At 42.1% G+C, this 12,868-nt stretch overlaps 1 protein-coding gene across 1 annotated transcript in view; it reads right to left on the bottom strand.

The window, feature by feature from the left end:
* Positions 1 to 11,127, bottom strand: part of CRHR2 (corticotropin releasing hormone receptor 2) — a 1,806,030-nt gene extending 1,794,903 nt beyond the window's left edge. The window contains exon 1 of the mRNA XM_069211048.1: positions 9,341 to 11,127. Coding sequence (XP_069067149.1) covers positions 9,341 to 9,376 — 36 coding nt within the window. The 5' untranslated portion in view covers positions 9,377 to 11,127. The remainder of the gene's footprint in view (positions 1 to 9,340) is intronic.
* Positions 11,128 to 12,868: the final 1,741 nt, after the last annotated feature.

Here is a 12,868-nt window from a genome sequence, read left to right as displayed (position 1 = left end):
CAATAGCACCTTGAAACAAACTGACAGTATTCTTTCAGAACAAAAAAGCCAATATCTATCTGTCTCTACAAAAGAACAGAATTTTAAATGCTCTCACATCAGAGAAGTGTATGCCCAAAACATCAGCAAGCACTTTTTTTAAATCCATATAGCATAGCAAGGTGAACTACATGTGTTGGGTGGATCACACAATCTCTTAAAATCATCTTCAAAACAGTGCCTGCAGCTTGTTGGTGTTAACTTTCACTAGTGATTTTAGGTCTCTTAAAATCTAAACAGCTATACCTGAGAGAATCTACCCATTTTACTCCCAGTTTGTCAAGATTCCTGCCTTTAGTAAGTCGGTGGCAGCAGTTGAGTCTTATTTATCTTCCAACCTGTTAGCGATCCAAGCTTGCTAGTGGTATCTAAGGTTCTAGGGAGATTCATATTTTGGTTGGTTAAAGTGGAAAGGATGTCATCTGCATATTGCAATATTGGATAGCTGGATGTTTCATGGTTCTAGTATGAGGACAATATTCTAACTAAAATTGTTCTGTTGTGGCAGAGGTTGGTGATCAGAACTGAGAGTACATTACTAGCCAAATTTTAATGTTGCTTCAAGCAACTGCATAATCGTAACGATTTGTTCAGGAAACAATCAAATCTGTCCTGGGTTTCAAATGTAGCTTGGAATAAGTGTTCCTCTTGCCAATGTATTAACGAGACTTGCGAATGAGTGCAAAAAGAAATAAAGTTGTTATAGGCGTGGTAGTGATCTCACCACTTATAGGATTTGTTATGGGATAGATGTCAGCTGTAATAAATGCAGATTCAACCACTCTTTTGAGAGGATGCACTGTATCAAGAGAAAAGCATAGTGAGCAGTTTTTTGGGTGGTCGCGGTAGAGTTGATCAGGATTTACATAAGTTAGTTGTGAATCCTTCTGGAGGGGTGAAATTGCTAGGACTTTGCATGCCAACTCTCGAGTGCTTGTGAGTAAATGGTAACTGGTGATGAAACTGGGACAAACTTGATTTTTGCCAGGCAAAACTAGTCATGAATATTTTGTTCCTAGAATGACACTCGGGACCAGTGTGAAAAGGCTTCTTGAGTTCTGGTTTACATGGGCCCAGCCCAGTGCTCTCCTTGCCGTCTAGGAACTGCAACAACACCGCAGAACCCACTTCTTTATTCTCCTTGTATATCTAATCTGTATAAATGTGCCACTGTTTTTTTATTATTTTTTATTTTTTACTATGTATAGGACAATGTGATATCCTATGGAGAATCTGGACACAGGTGAGCTACAACAAAAGCGATCCTCCCAGGCAAATCCGCTTACAGTGTTTTTCAGCCATTCTGATGAAGGAAGTGTGTGGGTGTGTGTGTTTATAAATATGTTCAATGGCATGTTTAGCTGCAGATACACATGCTGTGCACTGTTCCTGCCATCTAGTGTTGGGCTCGGAGTGTTACAAGTTGTTTTTCTTCGAAGAAGTCTTTTCGAGTCACGGGACCGAGTGACTCCTCCCTTTCGGCTCCATTGCGCATGGGCGTCGACTCCATCTTAGATTGTTTTCTTTCCGCCATCGGGTTCGGACGTGTTCCTCTTCGCTCCGTATTTTGAATCAGGAAAGTTAGAAAATAATAGAAAATTCGTCGGTATTGTTCTTGTTTGGTACCGGTTTAGTTTTCGCGTATCGGCACCAACATCAAGACCGCTTTGGCGGCCCTTCGGGGCTTCCGCTCTTCATCAAGGCCTGGTCGGCCCGACCACACCCGTCGTCCAAGACTAATGGACCGGACCCCCTTCCGTTTCTGTCCTAAGTGTCACGCCAAGTATCCTTATACAGACCAGCACCGAGTCTGTAACCTGTGTTTGTCGCCCGAACACAGAGAGGATACTTGTGAAGCTTGCCGAGCGTTTCGATCCAAGAAGACCTTAAAGGATCGACGCGCAAGACGACTACAAATGGGGTCGAAGCCGAAACAACAGCTTGACGTTGAGGAGGAAGAGAGAATCTCCAACCAAGAAACGGACTTGGATGAATCTGACCGTGATCGACCCTCGACGGCATGGCAAACAGTGAGTACACCTGCCCTGTCCCACACCCAGGGTCACACCAAAAAACTTAAGGCAACGATGACGCCACCACCAGCAGGCCATGGCTTAACCCACAGAAAAGAAGGTGACCAAATAACATCGGCACCGAAAAAGGCCAAAGATTTGCAGAAGACTTCCGACTCCGGTCGAGAATCCAGCACTGAAACAAGTCGGCATTGAGTTATCGAGTCGGGCAAGCCTCGAAAAAGCTCATCGGAACCGAAAAAGACAATTTCGTTGGGAATTTTGGTACCGAAAAAAACGGCTTCGGAGCCAAAACGCTCTTCCTACACTGAGGAGCAAGGACTTTCTATGCAGCTCAAAGAAAAGAACAGATTTGAGCAAGATCTGGATTTAGAAGAACATGACCAGACACAACAAAGGTTAGAAATCCAGAAGGACACAGGGAAGAAACAAACCATCCCTCCACTCAAATCAAAAAGAAAACTAGCTTTTCAAGAGACTGAGATGCAGCCCAAAGCCAAAGTGGTTAGAGACAAGTCACCACCACCACGTTTCTCACCACAACCATCCCCACTGCAGTCAGCACACTTGTCACCAGTGGGTACACCGATGGCACAGTCACCCACACATACACCAGCCAGTGTGACTAAATCTTTCTCCCAGTGCATTATGAGCCTATATGTTAACCTTGGGTAAACTGAACAAATTGTATCCTCCTAACTGAGCTACAGCATTCCAAATGAAAAGAACACTTTGACAACCCTTGCCTGAGTGTGTGCCAAAAGAATTTCTTCAAAACGTTCTAAAGAGGATCAAAATATCAGTTACTTCTGTATCGCACTCACCTGTGATAAGTCTATATAGAGCCATGGAAATGGCCTTATAAAAAAAATAGTCCAACGTTTTGATGTGTTGGTTCTCACTTGTAATTACGTTGTGTGTAAAGCTATTTGACCCATGCCCCCCCCAATTTAAGTCTTGTCTGCATGCTAGCAAACTGCAATATATATGAATGAATGACTAGGGCAAATGTTTGCACTAAATTGATTGATGTCAATCTGGTCTACACAACTCTTACCAGAAGATGAAGCCAACAATTTGAATGGGTAGCCACATAAAAATTCTAAGGGGAATACTGATAATCTAGTATGAGGTATTTGATCAGGCTTTCCAGTCTCCTGAGCCTCTTGTAAATGTGAGAACTGCCAATATAATCTGCACACTTCTACACATCCGTCCTGTAAACTGTATGCATGTCTAAATTTGCTACACCACACCATGTGCTGTAATTTTGAAATCTTTTGCCAGGAGTTGATATTTAAGCACCCCATAAACTCTAAACTAATATCACTAAACCTCTGTTTAAAACTGTGTTCTTGGTAGCCTTTTGTGAACCGAACGGAACGTTCTGTTGTAGGAGGTGTATGTATGTGTGTATATATATATATATATATATATATATATATATATATATATATATATATATATATATATATATATATATGTGTGTATATGTTGTTTCTGTGCTTGGCATGTTCGTGGGTCATTGCATGGCTCCTGGGTGGTTTGTTATACTAGATACCTATGAATCCCTGCTCTCATCTTATCACACTTATCTACCCATCATCATATGTCATGTCTCTCAAACTATCCTCCATTCCCACTCTGACTCATCCCAAATCCTTTCTACTACTTTCATCTCCTAAATAACTCTCCCTAAGCTCTTCCCTCCGCTTCCACATCTAACTCACCAAACCTCGCTCTACTATGATCTCCCACACAACCCTACTAAATTCTCCCTCATTTATCTCACACAGCTACTATGCTCTCCCTAACCCTTCCACACTCTTCCCTCCTCCATCCCCCTTTACTCATCCCAAGCCTTTGGGTTGAGTAAATGAGGGATATACTCCCAATTAACACTTCTGGATTTCTTTCCTCCTCCACCCCTCCATTACTCCAGTCAATCTAACGAACAAACTCTCATATCCGCGGCTCAAATTAACTCATAAAAATACTGAAACTGTACTCTTATTTCCCGATACTAATCCATCACTAATTCTTGTCGGGTTCCAGAGTAGCATGCTACTCACCGAAAAGCGCTTCGACGCCTCGTCAGGGGTAGTAAGCGGTATATAAATACTATTACAATACAATACAATACAATTTATGGGAGAATTATAGAGAATGGTCCTGCACTGAAGAACTAAGGTTTCAGAGGTTTTAGTAGGGGATTAAATGTCTGATTTCCTGAAGGAATAAGAACAGTAAATCGAATTGGACAAGTATATAGCTAATTCACTTAATAAAGATGAACCCGTGAGAACTCGATTTTCTAAAGGCTCTGCGTGGATATTGATGTGGTGTTTTTTGCCAGATAAAGGCTGGTCCAATCTGATGGAAGATTCAGTGAAAAAATCATATAATTTTGAATTCAAAGGCAGACGGAGCAGAGCAATAGTCATATGGTCCTTCAATTCCAGTTGCAGCAATGTGTATGATGTGTGCTTGGTCCATAATCTGCATAGACTGCAGGTGTGACCTTATGTGCTCATGAAGAGGGCACTACACTGTGTTTGGATAGTCTAGTTGCAGATCTCATACGGCCCTCAATGTTGTGACTCGTTATTGCTCCAAGTATGGAAGAATCTTCTTGTGCAGCTAATAATAGTTCTTTATGAAGGGCCTTTCCTGGATTTATCATTCATGAAACAGCGGTAAGGCATGGACCCTAGCCGTGAGTACAAAAATGCAGCTTCCAAACAGTTGTATGAGACCCAAAAAATCAAATCAATGATGATGTGTTAATTTTGATGCAATGTGATGAGATGTGAGCTGATGTGATTATTGTGAGTGGAATTAGAAACTCAGTCAAAATAACTTTGTGAGTGGATCAATAAGAGTGGCTTACACTGTGTAAAGTCTCATGTACGTTTCCCGCTCTCCGAAATGGAAGATCGAGACAATTTCAGAAGAGAAGGAGGAATCAGGCTTTATGGTCCGACGATAACAGTAATTTTTGCTGGCGGTTGATACTGTTTAGCTCCCCTCCACAATGACAGACCTCATTTGTATGCAAGAATGACTCATGCAAACAAGGCCCTCCTCCTGAGTCCACCTGAAATCCATTCCTTCACCATAACTGGCAAAGTCAAGGTAGAAAGAGACCAGAATGCGATCAGCATTTTCTGGCCTTATTATAGGTGCTTTTTGTGGGGATGTACAGGCTGGTTTATGCGAGTACTGCCTGGTTGTAAATACACTGTGAGGAATGGCACGACCATCAGGTGGGTGGCAGTAGGCGGATTAGACTACCTTACTTTTTGTGTGAAGTATGGTTTCTGCTAGTACTTGACTGATGCTCTAGCAAATATTGCACATTACTAGATATGAGTGGCGACAAGAGCTTGCTACTGTAATGGTTGCATCCTCCAATGCTGTCCTGGTGAAAAAGAACACAGTCCACCTTGTTGCTAGATATTAAGGAGAGAGGTCCTTGATATCTTTATTGAGTAAGTGAGGATCATATGCAATTATTTCCCCTGTGTACAAAATCAGTATTATATTAGGAGTCAAACTGCTATTGCTGCACATGAGTCACCTTTTAAGTATGCTGATGAGGCAAATTGCTATTTCTGAGAGTGTGCTTACCAATAAGCTGGTGTATATTTGAGTGCAACGAGTTTCTCACCATCTACAAAAGAAACATCATTCTACTTGCAGAAATACACAAGTTAATGATCATAGAGATGAACATAAGAACCTCAAATATTATCCTGCGTTTTACAAATTTTGTTTGCCTTAATTTGTTACGTACCCCCGATACACAGGCTAAAGTTAGTATTAAGCTCTTCAGGAAAAAGAATTGATGCATTACTTCTTACCCCAAAAATATTTACACCTTATGAGTCTCATTTATTCCAGGTATTTCCCACAATTCCTTTTTATGCTTATATTTACTATGGGAAATGACAAAGGGCTGCTTAATGCATTACTTCCCCATTAGTTTAGGAAGGGATGCCAGACAATTACTTTATCATCTATTTGCGTATATTTCCTGGTAAATAATTGATACATTCGCTTGGACTGTGGAAGGCACTTATTACCAAGCCTAAGTAATGCTACAGACAGAACTAATCAATAGATTTCGCTTATCATTAATCTTCCTTCTGATTATTTTACTTTAAACAAAATAACCTTGTCACTTTTCAAAACAAAAGTTTGGAAAGCAATGTATTAAGGACTATGTCTGCCTGTCTGTCTGCCTGCATGGTCAGATCTAAAGCAAATGCTTAGCAGTTAATTTCTGGGACATTTTTAAAGAAAAGTCATTCAAATGTTTCCTATGAAGCCGGTGCCTGAAAGTGATCATGTTTTATTTTAGTTGCATTAATATTATCAGGGATATGAAAAGATTGGTTCACCTGCAAAGTTTTGCGAATTTCTCAAATATAGGGCCTGATTACGACCTTGGCGGATGGGACACTCTGTCACAAATGTGACGGATATCCTCCCCGCTGTTTACAAGTTCCATAGGATATAATGGAACATGTAATATAGGAGTATCCCATCCACCACAGTCATAATCAGGCCCATTGTCTTTCATGAAAATTGTGAAATTTCCCCATATAACTTTGACCACTCTTAACTTATTTTTTTTTTATTGTGAGATATTGAACTTGTTACATACGGGTAATCTTCATTACCTGACTAGAAGTCCTCCTCATCCCAGTCCGAACAACTGATTTTGTGGGAGGGGCATATACCACAGTTGTGGAATGGGACGAGGAGGACCCCAGAAGGGGGTAATGCTCACCACTCTGTGAAAATCTTCTCTCTATAAACGACCCCACCAACCTTGAAAATTCATGTCTACCTCATTCAAAGCTTTTCTATGGAAAATGTTTACTGAATTTGTATGTGCAAGTTTACCTTTTTCATTGTTTTTCTGTGCTCAGTGGCATTTTGAGGAAAAGAAGTCGCATTACCACATTCTAACTCAGGCATTAATTTGGAGTCTTAATTATCCTCAGGCAATTTAAAAAAAATGTGGGGTTTATCCATTAGTGGGTGTACAACTACTGCACATTTCTGAGGTTCTTATATTTCTGAGTTGTACAACTGAAACTTGTGCAATTTGTCTCTCTGATTTAAGCCACTATTTACATAACAGCAACTGTACAATGAAAAATTGCAGAGGGACACAATTAAATCCCGACTTGAAATTTAGAAATAAACAAGTGGTTACATCGGAATCAGGATTAGTGCTCAACTAGGGATAAGCACCTACCTATTTTCAATGTATATTATGGAGAACCATTTAGTTGGCGCCAGATGTACAGACATTAGGAATACTGATTTCCTAATTGCCACTATTTCTGAATGGAAGTTAGGAAATCAGTATTGCTAATGTATGAATTTTGGGATTCTCAAATAACAAATCCTAGTAGGTATCAAAATGAAATACTGCATGAATATTGATGAGGTAGGTCGCAATTTGAATTCAGAATTGCAGCCATCACAGAGATGATGGCCTGCTGAGGTCATCAGATCACCATGTCTGTGATCGCTTCACAATAAAGCAATTTTTTTTTTAAATGCAACTCGCTTTCCTTAAAGGTAAATGGGATGTGTTTAAGAGTAAAAAAAATGAAATTCTGAAGTTTCATTTTTGTAGGCAGTGGCCTGTGGGACCGCTGGCTGCTCTTAAAAAATATTTTTTAAACATTCTCATAGAGGAAGGGGCACCAAGGGGAACACCAAATGGGTTGTCAACACTTTTAAAATGGTGGTAAAGTATTACTTTTTTGTAAACAGTAAAACATACTATATACCAATTTGGTATTTGGAAGGGACAGCCAAAACATGTCCCTTCCATTTAGCATTTCTTACATGTGAAAAAGCATTTTTTCTGTTGCAAACAGCCAGATTCTGTGAATTGGGCCATTTGTGACTAGAACGATTCTTTGTACATGTGACCCTTGGTGAAATAAAATGCCACACAATTAAACTTTGAGAAGTTCCAGTGATTTTCCTAGCACTTATCAAAGATAGCCAATAAAATTTTGCAAATGCTACAGCATTACCTAAATGTACAATCAATTTTTATGGACTTGGGGCCTGATTTATGAAAAGTCATTTTTTGATGCAAAAGCAGTGCAAACTTACAAAATATAATTACATGAGTTAAACAAAAAAAACTTCACAAAGGTAAAAAGCTGCAAGAGTGAGCTGAAGGGGCAGGGGCAGGCTGTAAATGGATTAAGGAGGCCCAAGATGGCTTCAGGTTTACGCTGCCTCAGTATTCTTTGCTAGAACATTTAATTGCAGCAGCTGTATGTTTCAGAGGAGAGCTCTGGGAACCTGCACGTTTTAATTTACAAATTAAGCACTGGGAAGAAATGTTTTGCTCTGGAAAATTCACACAACATTGGTCTTCTGAGTGGGATGAATACAACTAGGAATCGGATTCTTAGTGTTTTAAGGAGTACTATGGTCTGTTATTCAGAAAGTTATATTGTTTAGAAGTGCTGAACATTTTACTGCATCATTTAGAGATTGCAGCTCAGGGACGTAAAGCCGTTTTGCAAAGTCATTTTGAAATTTTCAGTACAAAATATATTTCGTGCTGAAAAGTTCACGCAATCATAGTGTAAAATTTCTTCAAAAGACTTTTGGGACAGCTAGGAGATAGAAATACGCATATAAATACGGTGTCATTCATGTAACGGGAGAAAACGTTTCCGTCTGCTGCTGAGGCTCGGAGGGGAGTGAATAAGGCGCGCGTTTTCAGGTCCGATGAAACGGTAAATAAACTCGCATGCAAGTGTATTACGTTTAAATCTTCAGCCAGCACTAATTCAAACAATGGGTTACTTCCACCCAAATAGTGAGTTTCAGTTCTCATGACACCTTTTCAAGCAATGCTCCCATTGCCTAATGTGCGATAATAATTTTAACTATGTTGGCTGCTTGTATTTGTAACATTATTCAGCTTTCTGGGTATACGACAGGAGCATTGTAGGGGCACAACATGATGAGACATCCTATAAGAAGGCATACCCATGTGAACCTCAAAAGGTTAAGGCATTTTATCAGGACATGGACAAGAAACTTTACCGTAAGTTGCATTAATACTGTAACAAGCACTAATAAAAAGCACGTTAAGAAAGCATGCACACTTCAAAGGAGAAAAGCTGTGAGGCAGCCTTCCAATATCAGGTGTAAGGCTACGCCAAGTGATGAGGAAAGACACGAGCAGAGGGCAGGGAACCCCAAGAAGGACTTACTTGGAAGAGGAGCAGAGCGGCTGCCTTCGTTATCATAGCGAGATCTGTGGGAGCCGCACCTCCGGCTCCATGCCACGGCTGCTGATGGGACGAGAGAGCAGGGCAGACAGGCAACCGGCGTCACTCAGGAGCACACCTCTCCGCCCAGGGCAGCGAGGGGCCCTCCCGCGCGGCGAAGTACACAGTCACAGAGCAGAATTACCTCTCCAGGGAAGGGAATGCTCGCGGTCCCCTATCGATGCAGTATAACTTTTCACAGTGCAGTGTATCCTCTCAAGGTGCAGTGTAACAACTTACTGGTGCAGTGAATCTTCATTGCACGATGTGTCCTTTCATAGTGCAGCATAGCCTCTCACAGTAGATACACTCACATTACACTGTATCCCCTCACAGTGAAGCCACTCGCGGTGCAGTGTATCATTTCATGGCGCGTTGTGTCCTTTCACCGTGCAGTATAACCTCTCACAATAGATTCACTTCCGGTGCATTGTATCCTCTCAGACTGTAGTATTTAGTTTCGCAGTGCAGTAGATCCACTCACGGTGCAGTGCACTGTGCCCAGATAGCTAGCATACGGAACATTCACTAAAGGTACCGTGCGTATAATCACGATGTAAAGGGGCCTTCACTTCCTGCAGTCTCCTCTCACAACGAAGTGCATATTTTCACACTGACGTTCATCCTTTCACAGCAGAGTCCACTGAGACCAAAAGTGCGGCATCCTCTAACAATGGATTATATATCCACAGTCCGAAGTCTGCCCTTTTACAATACTGTACCTGGGCGCCCAGTGCGGAGTATCCTCTCACAGTGTAGCGTGTCCCCTCACACGAAATTTAACCGCTTCATATTTTGCACTCACAAAGTCCTGTTTCTTAATCAAGGCCCTTAGTTTGTTGTTTCCTCTGAGAGCTCGCAGTCCTCTTGCAGCAGTGCTGTGTCCCCTCACAGTGCTCCGACACAGCACAAGGTGTCCTCCCACGTTCAACACTTCCTGGCTGGTTCCGGGGACTCAGTGCCACTTGCTGCAGGGAAGGGTGGTGCACGCTGACTTTTTTTTCACTGACAGCTTCCCCAGAAAGGCACCCAGCTGTCCGCGCGTGCCGAGGCCTGAGGGTAGCAGGATGAGAGCACCTGCAAACACACCTGCACACACCTTGATAAGAAATGTCCTTTCGGTAGCAGCAGAGCTCCAGCTGTCAGTATGCTGGAAGATTCATTTTGTAAAAAACAACAGAAAAAATAATGTTATGTTTTCCTGTCCCAGTTATATCCCGAAAGAATATTGTTAGCCAGAAAGGGGAAGTACAAAGTGATTATCCTTAGTTCACGCAAGTAGTGGTTTGTGAACGAGCCCCTCCGCAGATACTACTCCCACAAGACAGATAAATATTCTTATGGGAAAGTAGCGAACGATCCCAAAAAAGATGGAAAAACGCAGGCAAGCGTGTTTTTCTGCCGGCCGGCTTCTATCAGCCAAGTAGTGGCCTAGTCTTTGAAACTGTTTTCCGGGGGACACTGGGATGGCCCTCAAGTTCCCTCGTCACCCGGGTTGTGCTGGAACTGCACAACATCTGGGCCGTGAGCACACCTACGAGTTTGACAAGCACTGATCAACCAGGCCCGGGTCGGAACCAAGCACATTAGTCAGTCTTCTGGTAAAATGCGTGTGCCGAGGGCAAAGGCAAGGTGAGGCGCCTGCAGAGAGCTGCAATACAATCCGCCCCCTGGGCACAGACTCGCATTTTCACGAGGCTGGAGTGTGGAAGTCTAACTTACAGCCGCACACTGGTATGCTTTACTACAAAATTGGAAAGCTGGCGGGCCGGGGGAGGCGGTGCCTTTGAGCTCTCCAGCTTAACAGTGAAACCCATGGGGAGGCACGGGAATGACATTTGATACTAAACCCAGAAGAACGTTTGTAAGGCTCCTCCATAGTCAACAAATAATGACACAATCTCTTCGATGTCCTACGACCACCAAAATAGTGCATGGGCCCTCTTCAGACATTTCTTTTTGTTCTAAGCCAGTGGACTAAAAATGTTTTCGGTGCCGACTCCGGTTGGTTTCTCGTGCTCTCAGCAGCATTATGGCTTATCCTCTTGAAAATGAAATTCTTCATTAATTAGATCTGTTGAACCGTTTAATCCATTGCTCCGTTGTTGGCAAATGTGATTTTATTTCTAAGACTTTGCAGTCAAGAGTGGCACTGCACACAACGGTTTACAAACCACATCAACTAATTTGAATATTCCATTCCATTCAAATGATTGGCACTTGCGGAAAACGCCCTCTGGTACTCATATGTTAGTGGCACTTGCTGGGATGGAGCAGCCCCTCTACAATGAAGTTTAAAGCAGCCAGGCTTCATGAGGCACAGGCAGCTGGGGAAACAAAGAGTTTGTGTGTCAGTAGGGAGTTGCAAACACACCTCTTTGTTTGGGGAAGCGTAAGCAAAAATGCATTTTGCCCGAGGCATCGACAAACCTTGCATTTCTTATTGCAAATAGCACTTTGGTGTCTGCTGGTAACTCTGAAAAGGTTTCAAAAGTTTGCATCAAGAACCAGAATCTGCTTTGGTTAGTTATTATATGTCCTTGGCATTGTCTCCTGCTGCATGTCTTGGTTGGGTGGCTGGGTTTTATTCTCTGACATATGAGTGTATGATTTTGTTGTCTGTGTGTGAGGAGTCTCTAAGTGGCAAGTGCTGATGGGCACCATGATGGATGGCATAGTTGGGCTTTGTTGGATTTATGTTAAGTTTTGTATCTAATATATTCTGTTGAATGTGTATGGTGTGCCGTGGTTGGGAGTGCCATTGAAAACACAGTGACTGCCAACCATGGCATATCTGTACTGCATTGGAGGCGTGCAAAGTGTTGAAAGCTTATATGTGGTACATATTTCTGGAAAAAACAATTGGGTGCCACATAAGCACAGTCACAGTAGCTTCTCTGGGCTCAGTTGGAGGTTAGAAAGGTGTGCTGTCTAATGTGCTCAGCTGTGGTTTCTGTTGGGAGTTACATTCTAGGTGATTATAAGGTATATGTCTGCTGTGTCAGATACATCTGAGATGTTCTGTCTAACAAGTTTAGAATGTCTCATTCATTCAAGACTATTACCATGGGTCCCACACAGGCTGGAAAAAGTTACAAGCATCTTTTGCTCCTCCAAAATGAAGTGCTGGCTTGAAAGTTTCTGCCACAACCAACAGTATGTCCTAAACCCTAAATACTCTTTCGCCTTCCAACACTTTAGAAGATGACTCCTCAAGCTAAATATCTACAAAATGTCAAATTAATGATACAAGACACTGATCACCTGATCGCTTCTGACACCCACTTTTTGCAATACTAGTGTGACAGCGTTTTCTGGTTAACCCCATCAACAGGTCACAGATCCCTCACTCTACCTAGCCTCATATAGACAACAGAGCTGATAGACAGAGGCCCCAAAAGCATTTCCCAGAAAGTCTAGTTCTTTCCTAATCATTCATGACCTCTTGAATGTTGATATACATCTCCTTCC

This window comes from Pleurodeles waltl, chromosome 10 (genome assembly GCF_031143425.1).
Source record: "Pleurodeles waltl isolate 20211129_DDA chromosome 10, aPleWal1.hap1.20221129, whole genome shotgun sequence".
Classification (NCBI taxonomy): Eukaryota; Metazoa; Chordata; class Amphibia; order Caudata; family Salamandridae; genus Pleurodeles; species Pleurodeles waltl.
This window is presented reverse-complemented; position numbering and strand designations above follow the sequence as displayed.